At 42.7% G+C, this 21,043-nt stretch overlaps 3 protein-coding genes across 3 annotated transcripts; all 3 read right to left on the reverse strand.

The window, feature by feature from the left end:
* Positions 1 to 629: 629 nt before the first annotated feature.
* LOC121610792 (C-type mannose receptor 2-like) lies at positions 630 to 6,009 on the reverse strand. The gene is made up of 6 exons (XM_041943074.1): positions 5,732 to 6,009; positions 4,938 to 5,070; positions 3,874 to 4,278; positions 2,318 to 2,659; positions 2,125 to 2,213; positions 630 to 2,017 (listed from the first exon to the last, which is right to left on the reverse strand). Exons 2-6 carry the CDS (start codon positions 4,972 to 4,974, stop codon positions 1,901 to 1,903), a joined length of 990 nt encoding a protein of 329 aa, XP_041799008.1. The 5' UTR covers positions 4,975 to 5,070; positions 5,732 to 6,009; the 3' UTR covers positions 630 to 1,900.
* An 890-nt stretch (positions 6,010 to 6,899) lies between these two features.
* LOC121610988 (C-type mannose receptor 2-like) lies at positions 6,900 to 11,304 on the reverse strand. Its single transcript, XM_041943337.1, has 7 exons — positions 11,264 to 11,304; positions 11,108 to 11,159; positions 10,027 to 10,392; positions 8,513 to 8,842; positions 7,853 to 7,944; positions 7,553 to 7,648; positions 6,900 to 7,466 (listed from the first exon to the last, which is right to left on the reverse strand). Exons 2-6 carry the CDS (start codon positions 11,142 to 11,144, stop codon positions 7,556 to 7,558), a joined length of 918 nt encoding a protein of 305 aa, XP_041799271.1. The 5' UTR covers positions 11,145 to 11,159; positions 11,264 to 11,304; the 3' UTR covers positions 6,900 to 7,466; positions 7,553 to 7,555.
* A 3,158-nt stretch (positions 11,305 to 14,462) lies between these two features.
* On the reverse strand, positions 14,463 to 21,008 carry nr1d2a (nuclear receptor subfamily 1, group D, member 2a). Its single transcript, XM_041942993.1, has 8 exons — positions 20,731 to 21,008; positions 18,500 to 18,736; positions 18,304 to 18,392; positions 18,048 to 18,192; positions 17,138 to 17,853; positions 16,857 to 17,042; positions 15,949 to 16,159; positions 14,463 to 15,741 (listed from the first exon to the last, which is right to left on the reverse strand). Exons 1-8 carry the CDS (start codon positions 20,759 to 20,761, stop codon positions 15,542 to 15,544), a joined length of 1,815 nt encoding a protein of 604 aa, XP_041798927.1. The 5' UTR covers positions 20,762 to 21,008; the 3' UTR covers positions 14,463 to 15,541.
* Between the last annotated feature and the right edge of the window lie 35 nt (positions 21,009 to 21,043).

The raw sequence follows: 21,043 nt of genomic DNA on the forward strand, positions 1-21,043 counted from the left end.
CTCTGATTAGAGGGCGTTAACGTTCTTCTTTTCTACATATATAAATGTCATGACATAAATAAATCCAAAACGGTTCACTCTATTTCAGCTTTTGCCTTGCAAGTTTCAGGGTGATTTGAAACAGTAGATGGCATATTGAGCCATTTTCAACCCATAAAATGTTGATTTTGATAAATTTGTTCAGTAATGTAAATATTAACACCAGCATTGATGTGTTTCACTACAGTACAGTCATATAATTTAGTTTACAGCTGAAAAAACACATTTACGTACCTCTCACGTGGGCCACATGGGTCAAACAGCAAAATATGCATGAAGCAAACAGACAATAGTACATTTCAGTTTTAGTTTTCAGCTTCTATTGGCATTTATTATTTATACTTGTACATTAGTGGCTACATTGGTTACTCAGTAAACAGCCCTGTCTTCTTTACATTATGTTTAAATATGACGATTACATCCAACCCTCAGGGGGCCCAGTGGGGCAGACAACACTCTACCACTGACCCAACTGAAACACAAAAAAAGAGATACACCAAAACCAAACCGTCGGATTTATTAACACAAAGACATACAAACAACCACAACAATAAATCAAAGCTAACAAAAGACATGAGGTCAAAATGCAACACAAAATCCCAGACCAGCAGTCCCCACGCCAGAAACCTCCCTTCTGAATCAGGCACTTCAGTCCCAGGTCAGGTGCACCTCATTCAGTAATCAGATGAAGCACACCTGGGCAGAGCTGGAGAGGACAGGAGAGGAGAAGGGACTAATAGCACAGGGAACACACGCAGCTGTAACAATGGCCATGTAAATGTTTTTTTGAATGAATGATTAGTTACATACCACACAAGAGTCAGAGGGAGGTTTAGGTAACTAAAGCACTTCATCATAGGCTAATGAAAGACTGTGATTTCAGGAACATCATACGTGGCGGCCACAGTAGTGTTGGTGGATTCTTTTGTAGGTTTCATAGTGTCCGAGGTTTGTCCCCGTGGAGCCCGTCTACTCTGATTACACCTTGATAACCCTCCATTCCATTTCTGTCATGCATGCATGCAGGTCACACAGCCTGCTCTGCACTTCAGTCTTTTGTTGCTCCTGTCCCAACTTGTTTGAAACATGTTGCTGCATTAAATTCAGAATGACCAGATGTTTACAAAAATCAATGAACTTTCAGTTGAGTTTATCTCAAAAAGGATTAGCAAATTATCACATTTTGTTTTATTAGTTTTACACAGCATCCCAACTTTTTGGAATTGGTTCTATTTAGATTCAGCAATTACTTCCCTTAGTAGTTTTTATTGGTCGTGGTGGAATCTGTCCAATACTGTATAATCAAACACAATTTTATCTCATTAATATACATTAATATGTTCACTCTGACGCAGCCTTATTAAGGCATTTGTCACTGCAGTTACAGACGACTGCAGTCGTTCAACAAATATGCATTTACAAAACAATGCAGTCGTTTTTTAGTTGCAACTTTTTTCTTAAAGATTTTATTAAAGACTTTGTTTGGCTGCTCTTCAGTTGCCCTTCTGTTGCATTTCTGACTTTTGTAGTATTGAACCACACTGGCTGTTTGATTAATCATTTGCTCTGTAAAATGTCCGAAAATAGTAATAAATAAATAAATATCCTTAACATTTTTTTCAAATCCAAGGTCAAGATATGCAAATGTCCTGTTTGGTCTCAACAGAACCCCAAAACATTCAGTTTGAGACAAAGAAAAGTGCAAAACATCACCAGGTCAGTGTGCTACATACAACAAAAGGCCAATTATCTCATACTAATATATTATCCTCGACTCATTGCAGTGGTATTACATACACAAATTACTCAAACAACCAAAAAAAAAATCATATAATTGAGTGGGTTTACACACAAAAATAAATTAAAAAGTAGAGGTGCAATGGTGCTCTGTGAGTTTCTCCGTCTCCTGTTTTCTTGACTGAATCTTCCATCGCATACTGAAGTCAGTCCATCCCTGACTTGTTAGCACTGCACCTAGCTGAGGAGGAATAAAAGACATGTACTTTTTAGCTCTATTTGTAGTTTCCTTTTCTTCATTTTACATCTTTGAACAAAATCAAAACAGAGACGTAGAGAGGATTTTACCTGCTGCAGGATCTGGGCGCTCGTAGCTGGATTGGTCAAGTTAATGCCAGTCTGAATCTTCATCCTCACTCTGGTCTTAAATTTTGAAACTGAACAGTAAGACAAACGTTCGGTCACAAAACAAAGAGACACATACTCTGAACTTTGATCGATAAAACCCAAAAGAATCTCTGTATTTTGTCGAAAAGCTCACCTTGATGGCAGATGAAAGGGTACTTGCTTTGACAGTTTGCGTCGTCCCATTTATGTTGCTCATTCTCGACCATACAGAACTGGTTGCCATAGTAGTTATTTGGGCTGGTATCTCTCCAGGATCGGAAGGTGCTTTGGCTGTTGTCGGACCAAGTCCACGGCTCTCGGTACAGACCGATCCAACTGGAAGATGTGGGGGATTTTAAAGAATACACCTCCTTGTTTTCCACAATGTTCTCGATCATTGACAGGTCTGTGTAGTGCTTTCTGCAGTATGCTTGAGCGGAGGTCCACGTTTTTAAATCTGGGATGAATACGTAGATTTTTTCATTCTGGTTCGTTACTGCAATAAACAGAAATGAAGCCAGTTTAATTAAGTGATTCCTGTTGTTGCGTCACGGTTGTCTTCTCTGCGCATCAAGGCCAGATCTACTCACAGGTACGGCTGGGTTTCATTTTTGCACAATGTATAAAATGTCAGCAGTTTTTTTTAAATGTGCACAAAAAGTTTCTGTAAAGTGTAAAAGTAGCAGACGCTGTACAGAGTCAGTAGTATTTGTGGTGTGATCAGTTACCTGCTGCAAACCTACGATTCTATGACACTTTGACCTCAAAGTATAAACGTGGAGTCTGTGCGTAGTTGTTTAAAGCTCCGGCGTCCAGAAAACCACACAAGGTTAGGTGTTAATCATGAATAAAGTTTCTGCCGCTGTGTGTAACTTACTCACTAGTCTAACCTGTTAGCATCGTAACCACATTGCATTTCAATCTGCAGTAGAAGGAGAATTGTATCCCAAACTGAAAGAGATAAAACTCAACACACAGTACATGGCAGATTAATATTGGAGCAGCATATCTGTGTATCTCTGCCAGCCGCCAGCACAGGGATGGCCTTGTGCTTGTGTTTGAGTTAAGAGCTGGTTTGAACATGCAGGACAAGCACAACCGTAAATGACTACTAAAACTGCAGAGTGATGCCTTTTCTGAATAAACACCACCGGCTGTGCAGAGCCGAGTTACCAAATTACCAATCAGATGCAAGTGCACAACAGGCCAGCTGGCAAAAAGAGTGTGTACAGTCGCAGTTCAATCTGAATCCAGGAGGGGTTCACATGGGACTGTGGCAATATAAATGCCTGAATGTGAGTGCAGACCAAGACACTACTGGAATAACCGCCCACATCAAGATCCACGTGATGCTGCATCGATTTTTTTTCTACAAAGGGAAACAAAGGCTCATTTGGACTTTTCATTTGGTGCCTCCATCTTCCTGTTGGTGTTTGAGGGAGGAGGGAAAACAAACTTTGTTTCAGACCAGTGCTGAAAAACTTTTTGGGCTGTTGGTGGGACAAAACACGCATTATGAAGATATTATCTTTGCCTCGAAAATGTTCGTTTTTTTTAGGAAAATCAGCGTATTAATCAGTGAAAATAACCATAATCATTGTAAAGCTTCAGTCCTGGAGCTGTGACATTTTCCTTTAAATTCATCTGTGAACAAATGCATTCTGTCAGTACGTCAGTAAATAATGTCCATAAAGTCAAATCTTTTCTCACCAGTGTAACAAACAAAACTCAAGGAAAACTGACAGTTGGCATCCCGCCATTTTCCATCATTGGCCATCAACACACAGTTTTCATTGGCTTTTTTACTGTTTGGTTCGTTCACATCCCAGCTCTGGTAACCAGTTTTGCTCGTTTCACCAGTCGTTGACCATCTCCAGGAGTTTGAATCATTGCCCAAGTCTCCTTTCCAGGATTCTGGGTCGTCCTTCAGTCCTATCCATGCCCATGTATAGGAGAAATCAGGTTTTAGCCTGCTTATATCATCCATGCTTTCGATGGTCGCCAGGTCAGTGTACTTCTCTCTGCAGTAATGCTGAGCATCGGCCCAGTTCACTGCCAAGTTAACGTAGTAGAACTCTCTCAGGGGGATCAGAGAGCCGGAGCCGGAGCTAAATCCTGAGGGTACAGGGCATAGTTAGTGTTTAGTGCATGCATTAATACAATTTAAAACCATGAATTTATTATCCAGAAACATTGGTATAATTCATGGCCTGACAACTGTCACTGTTTATATTTCACTACATTAATGTTAGGCTTCACTGTGGTGAATGTCCACCTAAACGATGTGCTGGCCAGTATTGATTCAGTATGACAGTTTATTTCTGCCAAGAAATGAAAAAAAAAAAAAAAAACACACGAAAAGTTAGTCTGGTGGTCTGCAGGTTCCCCAAATGAAGCGAGGAAGAAAAAGATTCCTGTTTGTGATAAGAAAAAATGTCTTCTAGGGGAAATAAACAGGAAATTTTTTTCCTTTCTCAGTGAAAGCTGGTTGAGCAGCTCAGTGGATACTTTTAAGATATAGTTTTGAATTCAGGACACATGATATAAAAGCACATACTACTACTACTACTACTACTAATAATAATAATAATAATAATAATAAATCATCCTTTTTTGTTTATCAGTGCATCAATCTTTGACTGGTTTTACCTTTAGGCCTCTTTGACACGTTACGACACAACAAGCTTACAGTAGCAGGGTGCAGGTCATTTGAATTGAAAACCAAAACCCACATTTCATCCGTGAAATTATGCAAATGACATCCTTGACCTTACCAAAGAGCAGAAGAATCAGAGTCGCGTAACAGTCCATGTCTGATCACACGTGCTCTCACAGGTGTGTGATTTGGACCTCTGCTTTCGTTAACACCAGGGCAGGTTGGAAGTTTCTTTAAGGTCACCCGACTTCCTGAACGGACAGGTGTGATAAAGATGCAACAAAATTATCTGGAGAAGGGGGGAGGTGTCACACGCCAAGCAAAAGGTCTAATTAGAAGATAAGTGAAAAGACCTGTGTGCTTGTGGAAGTTGTGTAGAGAGGAGCCGTAAACACAACAAAGCAAGTGCAAAGACACATTAGTGGTTTACTTTGTATCTCTGGGACCATTTACTGTGTTTGGTGGTGCTCAGTAATCCTGATTCTAGTGATTTGCAGGTCCAAATAAGTCATTACTGAAACTGGATTCAACTTGTTTTAAAATAGGACTGAAAAACTTTCAGCATCACTTTGATGTGGATAAATTAGTTCCTGCTTCCTATTTAAGAAACCTCACTGAAACACTGTTAAAATAACATTCATATGTAAAGCAAAGTTATCTCAGTCTCCGTTTAGATGTCTTTACAACGTGTGACCTGATTGTCTCATTAAAAAAAATCAGATTCCAGCAGTTTTGTTTCAATATTAATTAAAAAACACGAGCAGACCTTAAAAAGCTTCATTTTAAAACTCGAAGCAGTTCAGTGTGCAGCTGTCACAGCTGGGTAATTATTCCCTTACAGTCCTTGTTCATTGTAAAGGTTCAATGGTTTTCTAAGCATCTTACTCATTCCTTATAGAAAAGTTTACTTACAAGTTTAAAATCCAGCTGTAGAAAGTTGTTATAAGGTTGACGTCCTCCAGACAGACAGACTGTTGCACATGTGAGGCTACATTTTGATAAGAGTCCCATTAGAGACATAAAGCATGGCGCATGACACTATTTTCATATGCAAAGCATGACTTTGGGAGAAGTCATTCTTTGTGAGTTGGCTACATCATACATATCCCGCCCCTTGCAGACCATTATCTTAGCACAGTTCATAAAAAAGTCCCTTTTTTCTTATTTAGTTTTGTTTGTTCAGGTTAAGCGGCCACTCTCAAACTCTTTCACAGCCTTTGTTACAGCTGCATTTAGCGATTGTGGCCACTCAGGGGAAGGCAAGTTTTCCCTGAGTGTTTTTATTGCATCTGCAACAACGAGGCAATTCAGCATGCTTTACATACAAGGGCTTTAAGAAGAGGAACACGAGGCATTAAAAAGGCGCAGTTAGTTAATTTAATGGGACTTAAAAGAGTAAAATAGCTAAAGCAGGATAATAGATTCAAACAGGAGGATAAAAATAACAGTGCATGAACCTTGACTTTTCACCTTGAGCAGAAGCTTTGTGGGAGTTTGTTCTGGATATGAGGTGCATGAAAACCGAATGCTGCCTCTGTGTGTTTAGTTTCGACTGTGGGGACATTAAGCAGACCTGTTTCAGACCACCATAACAGAGCAGCACCTCAGAATTTAAGTATGGAGTATGAAAGTATTGTGGAGGAAAACTTTTTACTGAAAACTGAGCTATGAGAGCGGTGACAAAAACATTGGTTGTTAAGTTTTTCTTAAACCTCCTCCTCATTTAAAGGTGAGATTTATGACCTTCCAAAGACACAGAAATTCACTGAGGTTATGTGGGCACCCCAGCTTTACGCCCATATATGATTGTTGAACACCAACACTAAAAGACAGGACCCGAGGAAACAAATCTTTGAGAGATGATTTCTTATTCAAACCAGTAAAATCTAATGTAAATGAACTCGCAGCGTCTCTGCTGCTGCTGCATTTGCCTTCATGGTGTGTATTGTATGTGTTGTGTGTAACTTTGCTCTCATTCTCATCACCAACATCACAAATAACAATTAGCAACTTGTCATTTTAAAACATCAAAGTGTGAGTTTTATTTTTCACGTGCACACTAAAAGCACCAGATCAGCTTCTTCTGTTTTTGGGTTTGTCCATAGTTTTTAGCAACATCACTCAAACATTAGAAAAATAACGCATTTGTTGGGGATTATTTTCCGTCGTAGATTAATACAAAGTTTTTGCCGTGGTGAGTATTTACAACAGCAGGATTGTGTGTGTGTGGTCCCTCAGTGCAACAGTGTGGCTCGCTGACGTGTTTTTAGTTGTTTTTGGACAACAATGGAGCTCTGCGGCTCAGAAAGAGAAGCTATATGAAGCTCTGGATACACACACTATGTTTGTCAGTACAATCAGGGGAGATTTGTTGACTACAAGAAAGATATAAAATATTACCAGACTATGAAGATGTACAATAAAAGCAGCTGTAGATACTGAAAAAAAGAAAGTTATATATTGCTTCTAAGTCACACGTGATGTGTCATGAAAAGTCGTTCAAAACTGAAATCAGAAAAGCTGCATCTTTTCATTACAGATGCTGCTTTTTGTGTTGGATTTATTCAGAACGTTCATGTCCAGGCTGATGAACCGTGTCGCGTTGCATCGTTCTGGGAGCTGCTGTCACCGGGTCAACAAGCTAAATCTAAATGGAACAAAACAAAAGCATGTTGGTATTTAGAGAAGGCTCATTGTGTGTGTGTGTGTGTGTGAGAGTTTCATTGTGTGTACCTGTCAATCATCACTGCTCGCTGCCTGCTTCACTGGCAGTTGCTTCCAAGTCAGTTTGAAGTCAGCTGCTCCCCAGTTAGCAAATGCTGCATGCAACTAAAAAAGCACAAAGACATCGCTCGAAGTAGATTTTTCATAAGTCAAAACCAGACTCAGACCAGAGTTCCTGAGTTTTGTTTGGCAGCAGCTGAGTACAGTGAGTACAGAACAGAAGTTTCCTGATCACAGTCTGGAGACACACCCACCCACACACACACACACACACACACACACACACACACACACACACACACACTGTACCTGCTGCTGCAGGCTGGCACTGTGGGCTGGATCCTCCAGGTTTGCGCTGGACTGGATCTTCATCCTCACCACTGTTTTCCTTGACTTGTAGACTGCAGAGGGTCACAAACAACAGACAATAACCGTTTCCATTTAATCACTGAAGTGATTTTTGAATAACAAAATGCCAAACACTCCTCAGTTCTAGCTTAGATCATGGATAGAAAATAGATAAAAGAATAGATTTGCTGCTATTCTTAATCCCATGTGATAGTAAAATCAATACTTTGGGAATTTTGGACTTGATGTTATCACATTGGCTATTTGGCTATTTTATCAATGATGCATTGATTGAGACAATAACAGGCTAATTATTCAATATTAAAAACCATCACTAGTTGCAGGCCAGCTGCAGAATGAGCAGCAAAAAAATGGAGAAAACACTAAAGATAAAATCCAGAATTAAAGATGTCACAGGACTGCCTGCACAACGAGCGCCTGACAACAAAAAGATTTCCAAAACACGGAGCAAGAAGCACGTAAACTGTAAAATTACAGTTTTAATCCCACTGAGGCTCACTCTGTATTCAGCTGGATCAACTCGTCTTCCACGCTGTGTGTTAGCACGTCACATCTGGCATCTAACTCAAGCTTTGTTACAAGTGTTTGAGTGATTCGTACCGCCATAGCAGAAGAAAGGTAACGTTGTGTTGCACTGCTCGTCAGTCCAGGTTCCGTCTTTCACCACGACGGCTGCACAGTTTTCTTCTCCGTTCAGGTTGTCGGGCTGTTTCGGTTGCCAGTTTGTGAATTTGTAGTTTTCTCCGGTTTCTGACCAGTACCAGAGCTTCGGCCTGCTGAGGCCGATCCACGCTTCGACAGTTTTCCCGTCAATTTGGATGCTGGTTTTTTCATCAGGGAAAGTGGCCAGAATTGCACCTTGCTCTTCACAGTGGGTTTTGGCGTCTGTCCACGTCATTTGATTCATAGTAATGGTGTAAGATGAATCCTCTGTCTCAACAGAGGTGGAAGAAATAGTTATACACAGGGCAGTACCAAAACTAATGCATAGAAAAACTGAACAAGTATTAGCAGTGCAATATATACGTTGTGCCCCCAGCTGTTGCTAATCAGTGTTAATTCTGTGAGTAACTTGATGGCAGGTCACTCAGTCACTGTCCTCTTTGTCAGCTATGTGCAAGCTGAGGTCTGAAGATGTCAAAGATCATTTATGAGGGAAGATATTCTACTGTAACACCGGTTTACAATCCAGAGCAGAATGAGTGTTTTTGCACTTCGAAGTCCTCAATAATTTAAAGAACTTCATTATTTTCATCCAGGACCTCCAAAATCTGGATCCAGCAGCATGAGGTAATGTGCCAAATTTAGAGAGCCACCAATGTTTAATCAACATTGCATATCTTGTGCTGTGTGTCCTGTATATTATTATTTTTACAGTGTATGCTGAACATGTGTGGCACAAAAGTGTTTTTCTACATGAAAGAAGTTCTGTCATATCTCATTTTCTGGTTCCTGCTAAGTTGGTCTCAATCTGCAACCTCAACACTGGATGCCACTAAATCCTGCACACTGCTCTGAATCTCCAATGGATGAGCAGCTGTCAGATGAAACTGGCGGAGTAAAAAGTACATTTCCCCACATTCAAAGTCGTCCTCTCGGCTCAACCCTCCTCCTGGACTCTGCTTATGATCTGGCACCTGAGTCCCGCCCTCACACCCTGCGCGCTCTTATTGGCTGAGGGCTAATTTTTTTAATTTTTTTAATTTTATTTTATTCACTTTATTAATTCCAAACTGGGAAATTAGTCCCTGCATTTCACCCATCACTGATTTACTGAAACAGTGAGACACACAGGAGCAGTGGACTGCCACATCAGGCGCGCGTGGAGTGCCTTGCTCAAGGGCACATCGAACCGGCGACCCTCCGGTCACAAGCCACTTCTCCAACCTCTAGGCCACGGCTGCCCTCTAAGGATGGCCTACACACCATTAGAAACATCCTGAGCACAGCAAACTAAGGAAATGCAGCGTCTCTGACACTGCCACACACTTTTAGTTCAGATTATTTCGGTATGAGTCTATATGCTGTTTATTAGGGAAATTCTACTTATTCTGCCTTCAAGTACCAGAATCTGAAAACTGTACTGAATTACACAAATCGTGGTTTCTACCCACCCATTACACAAACAGCGGGTTTCATTTCTGAGCAGCTGGAATCCTTCCAGGATCCGTTGTTAGTCAAGCAGACGCAGAACTCATCTGCATTAACGTTGTCTGGCTGACCGGGGCTCCACATGGAATATGTGGCTGGCTGTCCGTCCACCCACGTCCAGTCTGCAGTGTTCTCGAACAATCCAATCCAGGCCTTGTCTGCGTATCCCCCGGCTGGAGTGTTCATGATTGTGGTCACGTTTTCCATGTTGTGTATTTGGGCCATTTGGGTGTGCTCAGAGAGGCAGTAGACTTGTGCTTCATCCCAACTCATCTTCTGTCTGATAAAGTAGTAGATGTTTGGAGAGGAAGCAGAGGGGACGAAGAACCCTGAGGAGGGAGGGATTTCTTGGAATTTACTGCTCAAATTAAAATGTGTTTTTGCTATGAAATAAGTAAAACGCTGATTCCACAGAAGCTTGGACGCTCGGTGAAACTTTAATAAAGCAGACTGTGATCATTTGCTAATCCCTTTTAACATATTCAAATGAAAACAGTACAAAGGCAAATTATTTAATGTTTTAACTCATCAGCTTCATAAATATGGATTTAATGCTGCAACGCATTTCAAACAAGTTTGAGCAACAAAAAAACACCTGTTTGGAACATTTCACAGGTAAACAGGTTGATTGCTAACAGGTGATAGTATCATGAGTGGGTATGAAAGGAGCATATATAGATAAAAAATCCTGCATTCACCATCCTGCTGCTGTAAATAAATTTGTTAACACACCAAATGTGGTTTAATCTGCAGCTTAATGGGTCATAAACTAAAAATAAACCGTTTCCTGAAAGTCACATATTCCATCTATGGTTAATTAATCCTTATGTTGTCCGTATTTTGTGCTTCTAAAATCCAGTGACTCTTCTACAGGAGCAGCTGATTTAACATAAAATATTTCCAATATAGAAAACTCCCACCTTCATTATTGTTTACGATGTATTAATACAAATAATACATAATTATTTCTGCGCTTGGTGTCTAGAGGTTTAGCACCTGCACACCTCACATCACTGACCGACCGTCACATAAAATCTAACTCACCTGTCAGCAGAAGCATCACAATCACAGCCTCGTCCATGCCGACTTTGATCAACTGTGGACGAAATGACAACAGAGCACATTTAGAAGACGTTAATGAGATCCTTTGTTGTTTACCTTTGACTGCTATCGTACACATCTGCTAAAACATCGACTTACCAGACTTCAAATTTCCTCAGTTGGCAAAGATGAGCAGCTGCTGGCCCTCTTCAGTTCTGACTTGGTGTTTGAGGCTGTTTTTATGTCACAATGCAAATGAGCACAATGATTGATCGACTCTGAACGAGCAGATTGGATGAGAAAGGTGTGACGCGCCCTCGCTGGCAGGAAGCCCCACCTTTTCGCAGATCCTACCAGCAGACGTCATTTAGCTTTGTCCAATCTACATATGTGCATCTGTACGAGATAAGAAACATCTCTGCTCTTCCCCAAAATCGAATACACATATTTGCCTTCTCGCTGAGAGTTATCTTAGCTTAGCATAAAGACTGTAAGCAGGGGTAAACAGCTAGCTTGGCGAAATACGCAAGATATAATGTTGATTTGTGAAATTTAGAGGTGCTGGTAGGCTGTTTTGGAACTTTTTGACAGAGCTCTGACCGAGCCAGGCTAGCTGTTGCCATCTGCTTCCAGTCTTCATGCTAAGCTAAGCTAACTGGCTTCCAGCTGTAGCTTCATGTTGGACATAAAGCAATGAGAGCGGTATCAATCTTCTCATCTAACTCTCAACAAGAAAGCAAATACATGTCGTCTGGCATCAGTGTTAAATAAAACTTTATTAAGAACTGAATGTTTTAAAACTTTTAAAATTATTATTTTTTAATTCCAATCGCATTAAAACATCAGAGTGGAGATTCATGTTCGCCAGAGCTTCTCTCTTTGATGAGCTCATTTGCATCATCATTAGACCTGAGTGAAGTGATTGCTGTGTGGTCAGTTACATTTGAATGAATCATCTGCAAAACTTCGAATGCAAATGATCTGACGTTTGCAACTGGTCTGACTTCACGTGAAGAAATCACACAAATCAGTAGCAATTAAAGGTAAGCTGTGCAGTTTATGGGCCGATGTCAACAATGCACAGTATGTGTTTTGGTGAGTAACACTGAATGCAAACAGGAAAGTGGTTTACAAGAAAACCTGTTTACAAAAATATACTGAACCCTTCAGGGAACAAACAATTGGCAGAGAGAGATCTGTTGCAGAAAAGATTATTAAAGACATCAATGTTTCTCTGGGATTTTTCCACAACTTTTCTGTCTGACTGGCACATTTCCATCAGCAGCAGCTCCGAGTGGATGCTGGCATTGTGTGGCCACTTGGATTTAAATGATTCATTTAAAGAGATTTGAATACAAAGACGATCCAGTCATGTTAAATCCTCTGTGGAGAAGAAACTGACCTAAACACACCGATCAAACTGTGTGCACCCGTGCGACATCGAGCTGTGTTACCTTTAGGCTGAGCTTTGAACACACACCTCGTTCTACTACATGTAGAATGAAGCAAGTCATGGCTGAACTGCTGCAGGTGTTTTCACTTTGCACGCTCTGTGCTCGATTGTCGCCTCTATTCACTGCATGTGCAGACAGGTCTAATGAAGCGCTGTTCAGACTAGACCATTTCAATCTTTAGGCATTAGTCAGACTGTGATGAATGTAATCAACTGGCATCATCCATCTGCACTGCTTTGAAAAGGAGCAGAAAACAAGCTGTGGCCACATCACAGGAAGTGTTTTTTACTTTATTCATGGACTCCTCAGTGTGGTCTTTATGCTTACATGTTTATGGAAGCTTACAGAGCTGGTGTCAGTCGTTATGTGGCATTTCATTTCATATGTGTCCATATTCCCCTTATTTAGTTTGCAGCAGTCGTGTTGTGTCTGGGCCTAAATTCTCCAGGATGTGGTGGAATCTAAGTAAATCTGCTCAGGTATCTCAAGCTTGAGTATCTGATTTTACCTCTGCTTCACTACAGTTCAGTAGGAAATATTGTACTTTTTACAGATTCAGTCTAATTTCTTTTCACATTTTATACAAAACGTGATCAGTTTATGAAATATGATGAAGTTAAAATTAGCTTTGACAAACTAACATAGCAAAATGCTACAGAGGGGCCATTTCTCTGCATCAAAGTAAATGCAGCTGTACTTGAGTAAGATTTTGCATGCAGGACCTGTGCATGTAATGGAGTATTTTTCCATTGAGGTATTGCCTTGTTTACTGAAGTAAAGGATCTGAATACTTCCTCCACCACTGGCTCCAGACAGAAATGTTGGCCTGTATGTTATGTCATTCAGGGAGAGAAAGCATGTATGAAAATGTGCTGCAGCTGGGTTTACATAAAACGATCAGGATATATCTAGAAGCTTGTTCCAACACAAACAGCCTCGTAGTTAAAATGCGGGGAGGAGTGCAGCGTTGAACAGTGTTCATGACGTTTTACTGAGGATTCTGTTGAAACTGGATTTGAAATGACCTGCAGCTGAACGAGGCTGTTCTGCTCATGGATCGTTGGACTCTAAACTCATTAATGTTCGGCAGCAATTTCCATCAATTTACATTTGCAGAGCTTTGCATACAAACACAACGTGCTCCTGTTAAAACACTGAACCTTTGTGGAAATGCAGAAATAAAACTGTGCTCATAGTTTAATATCAGAGCAGTGTATGTGCACGTATGTGCTTCTCTCTCTCTGTGTGTATATATCTCTTCTTCAGAGTAGTCACCTTTAGCTTTGATGACAGCTTCACTGTATACCAGCACTACTTCTGCATAACAAGCTGCTGGTCTCAAACACATTAAGAAGGCAAGAAATTCCAGTCATCAACGTTTAACAAGGCACACCTGTTAACTGAAAAACATTCCAGGTGACGAACTCATGGAGCTGGTTCAGATAATGCCAATAGTGTGAAAAGCTATCATCATCATTATAGAGAATAATAACTTGCGTGTGTGTGTGTGTGCACAGATGTAATTCTGCTGCATGCAAGACACATTGTAACACTAAGATCTGATAGATTCCCGTGTGAGACAACAGCTTTCAGTTTAGTTTCCTCTTCAAAACAGATTTTATCTGCGCTCAGCTGATTTCAAATGTATGCATGTGATAGAAAGTCACTCTGTAGGGGCCTCTTGGATCAATAGGCTCTAAGCTCATTTATATCATGCAGCAATTTGCAAAGACAAAGTGGTTTTCAAGTGGGAGAGGGACGTTTCCACAATGACATCAGGAGGTTGTGTGCAAACAGCTCCACCTAGTGGTGAACGACAGCCACTCTGATGACTCATCTGTGCTGTCAGTCGATTCATTCATTCATTCAGAACACTCGGATATCAATAAAAACACAAACCAGAGTATTCTTAACTTGTATTTATTCATACTATATCATATTTATATTCTATGTTCATCAGATATTTATATATTTATATATATATTTATAGAGTTATTTACAGATGGCAGTGTTGCCAGTCAAAGAAAGTGATATTCCAACAAAACGGATAACAAAAACAAGTGTCAATTCAGTGCTATGCTGAAAGCACACAAAGTTAAAAAAAAAAAAAGTCATAAAAACCAGAGAGTGGGAAAACAGCAAAAACACTTGAGTGTGACTTTGTGTACATGATGCTGTGTCACGCTATTTGTGGATTTCGTGTTACTTGGGTTTCTCTGCTCCAGAACATGTGCAAATGTAGTGTTACTGACAACGGCGTCATCGACTCCCCCCAGAAATCACCAGGCAGTGTGCAGGCAGCTGACAAAGACTCGAACGTGTAAAAAAAAAAAAAACAGTTAAATAAAAAGAAAACGTACAACACTGTACAACAATGAACTGATGCTCTCTGAGGCAAGGGGAGAAGATCCAAGTAATAGTTGTTCGCATTAAGTACAGCCATGCATTAGCAGCGATCGTCACACATTCTTCAATACATTTTCCGATAGCTTGCCTTTCTCGCTGACACGTATCAGTCAAAATCTCGGACCAAACAAACATGCAGTACGTACGTTTATACTGTCTCACATTCACCCGCTCGTCACAGAGTACACTTTGGAATTAAATGGCTTTTGGATCGACTAATTGGTTTCTACTCGTTTCATGAAGCCAGTTAAGTGCTCCTCGTCCTCTCAAAGAATAAAAGCGCCTCCAGCTTTGCAAAACTAAGAACCTCTGACACACGTGCACTCGTGTGTGTTTGTGTGCAACAAGCGTAAGCTGTCTCCTCTATAAATACAGTACAGTTTTAGATTCTTCTCTCTTCAGACCCAACGCGGTCTTCTTAACAAAAATAGAATAAAAAATAACTTTCAGTACATTCTAGAAACAAACACACAACTGGGTTGGTCGAATACAGCGGGCGAGGGGGCAGTACGAGGCAAGTCCCGGTGGAGGTGTGTGGATAAGGTGGAGGGCGCGGATGTGCCCCGTTAGGAAGCTTTCAGGGGTGAACTTTGAAGGAGAGCAGTTCCTCTGAGTGCATGTTGTTGAGCGAGCGCAGCTCGGGAAGCTTGAGGAGCAGCTTGGTGAAGGTGGTGGCCGACTCTTCGCCGTGGTTCTCCATCACCAGGTTTCGCAGGGCCCGGATCAGCTTGTCCTGCAGGGCCTCGACTGAGTTCAGGTCCTGGATTCCTGAGCGATCTGGGCCACAACACAAAGGGGGTCAAGATTAATGCTGGAGGACAGAACAGGGCTTCAATAATGTTTAACATCATCTGTCGTCTAGCGGTGTTTATGTACATTCTGTGTGTTTACTCATTCGTTTTAACAGAGCGGCTCAGACATGTGCTGCTCTGGGTTTGTTCTAAGCCTCGTAATAACAACACATCGTGACTGAAGTCTTCTCACCAGCTGAGACGAGCACCACGGCCGTGAACAGGCTCATTTCGTCTGAGTCGAGCCGCAGCGCCGCCAGCTTCTCGCTGAACTCGCACATGGAGTTGAGCAGCTCGCCGGCGCCCAGCGACCGTAGCGTGTCAAGGCTGTAGCACTTCCCGCTCAGGAAGGTCACCGTCCGCTCGACCACGTTGAACAGAGAGGCGAATCGGACCATCAGCACCTGGGAGTCGAGAGACGGGAGGCGAGAGGGTTTTTAGTTGATGGTTTGATTTGAGCGGGGAAACACAGACTCAGACATCTTCTGATAAGTTAGCAGATCCAAGTCAACAAGTCTTTAATGCTGTACGTAAAATAACTCTGACAGTGGCTTTATGATGTGAAACTTTTGTTTGTCTGTCTTTTATCTATATTTAAAATTTTAAAAATCCATTTAAATGCAGCATTGCCCAATTCCTAAGTGTCCTGAGGGAATGTTGCTAATTCAAACTTTCTACCGCCTCATCCTGAAGAAAATTTCATTAAAAGTTGCAAAGTATCTTCAGTCAGTGCTTGAGGAGCAGAAGAGGAATGGGCAACACTGATAAAAAAAAAAAAAAGACAAAGAAACCAAGGGTTTGGATAAATCTGCATTCAAGCAAAGCACGGCCAGGCCTGCGCACAACGAATAATCTGAATAGAAACAGCTACAATGTGAGTATCTCAGCTTTTCCCAGAAGAACGTAATGTGTCACTCGCATATAATGAGAATTTGTGAAGTCTCTGTCACTTCCATTCCAACTGTTATCAGAGCAAATATTAGTCAGCACACACAGCTGACGGTCTGCTCTGTTTGGGAAAGCCACAGCGGATCCTGTATTCAGAGGGCGTGAACGCGGCACAACAGGGAGCGTTTATGTTTTGCTCGATCGCCCTCTTACCTCGAAAGTTCCGGCCTTCAGCAGGCCGACCTGGTCGTGCTCGGGGAGGTCGCGGAAGCCCGGGATCCTCTTGGCGAAGTCGACCACCTCCCGCACGGCGGGGGTGAAGCTCATGGAGAACTCCTCCCAGATCTCCTGACTCGGCTTGCGGGGGTCAACGTACGGTGACGCGTTCATCGGACAGACCTGGAAAAACCATGAGGACAGAAGGTCGATCAGGGCCCGACTTAAGTTTAGAGTCGCCGTATGAATTTCAAAAATGGAAAAAATGATTTACTCACCAAGTGTGCTCTATTATTCAGACAGCTGGTTGGTCCATTAAAACCATTTGAGGCAGGTTGTGTGTTGAGTTCGTGCTGTCTTTGGCTGTCTTCTGATGGTTCGCAGCTCGGGGCGCTGCTGAGCTGCTGCTGCTGCTGCTGGTAAACTCCACTCTCCCCCCTGTACTCAGTGTTGGAGCCGTGTTGGCTGTTAACGTAGGAGCTGTGCTGATAACCACCTACAACCACGTTGTTGTTCCAGCAGTTCCAGCTCTCCTGTTGCTCCTCCATGCGGCTGTCGCACTCCGTCTCCAGGGCAACCGTGACCGGCGAGGGCGAGGCCTGGTCCTGGCTCGGCGAGCTCTGCTGGCTGAACGCGAAGGCATCTTGGTGCTGCCTGTTCGTCGTGACGACGGCCTCGTCCTCGCCGCTGTCTGATGCGCAGGAGGAGGCGGAGCTGGAGTTGGTGTCCATGGACGTCACGGACTCTGAGTCCTGGGGGCATTGCGGCGAGGAGGGATTCGAGCACGATGGGGAATCGGAAGCCGAGGAAGAGGAGGAGGAGGCAGAGGAGCTGGCGTCGCTGCTCATGGCCTCCATGGGCAGTGACGGGCTCTGGTGGCCGTGCAGCATGCTGTGCAGCTGACTGTTGTTGCTCATCATGTTGTTCATGGCGTTCTGCATCTCCAGCAGCATCCTCTGCTTCTCCCGCTTTGGGATGCGGCCAAATCGCACAGCTGAGAAAAAAAATGACAGCCATTAGATCTTGTCAAGGTTTCGACTAAATCAATTACACGTGACAGAAAACGGCAGCTGCACCGTTGCACCTCTCTTCACACCAATCAACAGGATGTGTTTTGCTTTTTGATTGAACCGCAGGATCATGATCCAAACAGCTGACTGGAAGTAATGAACTAAATGAACTGCTCACCGTCTCTGGACATGCCGACAGCCAGACACTTCTTGAACCGACACTGCTGGCAGCGGTTCCTGTTGATCCTCATGATGGTGCAGTTCTCCATCTTAAGACACTTCTTGTACTGGATGTTCTGCTGGATGCTTCTCCTAAAGAAGCCCTAAGGAACCACAAGATCCCCATGAGGAGCATTAGTCATGTGAGCAGTCAGCAAGACCATATGAATGAAACTTGCAGGGAGGCGATGCGTCATTGTAGGAACTTGTCTCACCTTACAGCCCTCACAAGCGTGGACGCCGTAATGGAAGCCGGAGGCCACATCACCGCACACCTTGCACAACAGCACCATTCCGTTGATTTCTGCAATCGCAAATATTAATCAGTCACATGCACCTGATCAGATATGCAAGATTTTTCTCATTAGCACATTACTTCAAAAAACTGCAGGACTCTGGTGTTGTGCTTACTGGTGATGCTGCTCTTGGCAGATGTGGATGAGCGTCCAGCCTTCTCCATGCCGTGGCCACGCTGGTGGCCATTCTTGGCCGGCGGAGAGATATCCACCACCATGCCGACGGCCCTGCTGGGCAGCGAAGGGCGAGACAGAGTCGGCGATGTGGAAAGGTATCCGCTGCTGGAGCTGGTGCTCATACAGGACTCTGGGCTGGAGGCAGAGCCAGAGGAAATATAGGCAATGACTCCTCCTGTGGAGAGGGAGAGACAGCGACAGGTTATAGCTCATGAATTACTTCCAAGAGGGAAAATAATTTAAGTTTTCTTTCATGGCTCTTTTAATGAAAATGAATGTAGGCATTCAGACTCGTCCTACTGCTGTTCTAATATGGAAATGATGCCCTAAGCAAACGCAATGCATTTTTTTTTAACTCTACCAATCGTCAAACCTGCCAAAGCAAAGAGGAGCCACAGGTGATAACAGAGTTAATGGTAAAACTACAGTAATAAAAAATTTGCCTTGTATGCCAAATAAACAAACTCAGTAAGTACAGTAAGAACCGGCGCCCCTGACACGCCCTTGTCTGTGTTTCCTGGTTGGTTTATTCACTGCTGTGATTGACCTGCTTTATCACCTCCAGTCATTGCTGATTGGATAACACCTTACATAACATGCCTGGGACTCCATGCTATGGGAGTGTGCTCCGCTTACCAAAGACCAGACAGGGTCACTGAAGCACTGGGGCAACACAACAGTTGTAGGAACAAAAGAATGCAAAGGAGAAACTATCCATCAGTGGGTTATGTAATGACATGTTTGGCTTGAAAAAAAGCTCTGGTGGTTGTTTTGTTGCAAGAATCTGCAATTACAAGTTTGGTGGATCAACAGCTGGGCCAGCAACAGCATGCGGCCATGGTTCAAAAATGAAGCTTTCCATGTGAGATGGGACATACCAAGTGATCAATGAAATAGATGTCAAAGTATCAAGCTATTCATTATGTTAACATTTCAAGTTAATCTAACAATGATTTTAAGCTTAATATCCATGCCCCCTTGGGCAAAGCACTAGACCTTAACACTAAACTGTTCCAGTGACTTCTTAAACTGAGTCATCTGAAGAAGGGCAGTGCACTTAAAAAAAAAAAAAAAACCTGCTCAGTCAGTTTCCATTTAAAAATAAAACGTAGGCCCACTGTGGATCTGTGGGTCTCTATTTGAATATTTGTGTAAAAGTTGAAATGTGTTTTTCCTTCATGAACTCTGAAACCACCTAAATTCAGAGGCACCAGCACATGATTACCTAACCCCAACCATGACTGTTCCCTTTCACGGCCCACCCACACGTGGACCTGTCATGAATTTCTGTGAAAGCGAAGCGCGAGGCGAAAAAAATCTAGGTCAGTCGCTGCTGTCTCTTCCCGTCTCACGTGTATCTTGCAGCGAAGCCTCGCGTCGGGAGAGCTGTGCACCGCGCGGATTATGCAATGCCCTGCGTCACGGGCTCCGCTCCGGCCAATCAGAGAAGAGCCCAACTGAAGCGTGCGCGAGGACAGGAACGCCCCTCGACCAATCAGAGGAGTGTTCTCGGTAGCGTGTACACACACAGGCACATGGCTAGGCTACGCTGTCCATGTGAGCAGGAGCAGGGAAGATAAACAGTGTTGTTGTGTCAAATGTAAATGTAGCATCGACGCAGCGCCGCACTGGCACTCCTAACCCGGTTTTAGCACGCTATAACACGGTTATAAGACGCTTTACGCGCACGACAATCTTCTAATTTAATTTCTAAAAATGTGGCACTTTATTTTGGCACATTGGCGACGATCATGATGCTGCACAACAGGAAGAAAAAAACCTTCAATGTCAGGACACCATTCATTTGTGTTCTGGGCTACTAAAAATACTTTTTTATGCTTTCAGACTATTTAATAAGAATTATTGTGATGCAATCAGGGAATTCAAGCCACAAATGAGAGTTTTAAATCGTTTTCATAAGTAGGTTACGAATCACTGTGTTGAGTTTCCTCTCCAACCATTATTACCGAGTGACGGCGTAATAAAGCCTGACATAATAATGTGTGAAACCAGTAAAAAGGTTAAATTATACCACTATGGAGAACAATTTTAACATCATCACTGAAGCTGAGTCAAAGTCTCAGCTCACTGCATGCATTTAAAACATTAAAACCTTGCAATCATTCTATTTCATGTCGGCTGTCATTATATGAAATGTTGTCCTCTTACCAGGCTTCGCTGTTCCAATGTCCTCAGGCATCTCCGTTGGAGGAAAAGGAAAATCTCCAGCAGATATCTTACTAAACTCAACTGTCTGTCACGACTTCTGCCACAGTCACGAAAACGACGGAGGCTAAACTTGTCGAACAACGAGGCGAACGATGGAACCGAAGCTCATCAGGGTCCCGTTTCAGGAAATAATGTGCAGGTCCGAGTTTCTGGAAGAAAACAAGTCTGGTACGTACGTGTGAGCCGGAGGAACTCCCTCCTTGTTGTGTGTGACTGCGGGTTAGTCAAGAGAACTCAATGTTCTCAATAGTGG

Source organism: Chelmon rostratus, chromosome 8 (genome assembly GCF_017976325.1).
Source record: "Chelmon rostratus isolate fCheRos1 chromosome 8, fCheRos1.pri, whole genome shotgun sequence".
NCBI classification, from domain to species: domain Eukaryota; kingdom Metazoa; phylum Chordata; class Actinopteri; order Chaetodontiformes; family Chaetodontidae; genus Chelmon; species Chelmon rostratus.

Excerpts from the sequence above, each read along its gene's own strand:
- LOC121610792 (XM_041943074.1), bottom strand. The coding sequence starts at position 4,974 with ATGGACTGTTACGCGACTCTGATTCTTCTGCTCTTTG. Across the intron at positions 2,214-2,317 it reads CCCTTTCATCTGCCATCAAG|TTTCAAAATTTAAGACCAGA; the intron begins GTGAGCTTTTCG and ends CTTACTGTTCAG. Across the intron at positions 2,018-2,124 it reads GCGCCCAGATCCTGCAGCAG|CTAGGTGCAGTGCTAACAAG; the intron begins GTAAAATCCTCT and ends ATTCCTCCTCAG.
- LOC121610988 (XM_041943337.1), bottom strand. The coding sequence starts at position 11,144 with ATGGACGAGGCTGTGATTGTGATGCTTCTGCTGACAG. Across the intron at positions 10,393-11,107 it reads TGTGATGCTTCTGCTGACAG|GGTTCTTCGTCCCCTCTGCT; the intron begins GTGAGTTAGATT and ends CTCCCTCCTCAG. Across the intron at positions 8,843-10,026 it reads ACCCGCTGTTTGTGTAATGG|AGGATTCATCTTACACCATT; the intron begins GTGGGTAGAAAC and ends CTGTTGAGACAG.
- nr1d2a (XM_041942993.1), bottom strand. The coding sequence starts at position 20,761 with ATGCCTGAGGACATTGGAACAGCGAAGCCTG. Across the intron at positions 18,393-18,499 it reads TGCCAAGAGCAGCATCACCA|AAATCAACGGAATGGTGCTG; the intron begins GTAAGCACAACA and ends TTGCGATTGCAG. Across the intron at positions 16,160-16,856 it reads TGAAGGCCGGAACTTTCGAG|GTGCTGATGGTCCGATTCGC; the intron begins GTAAGAGGGCGA and ends CTCGACTCCCAG.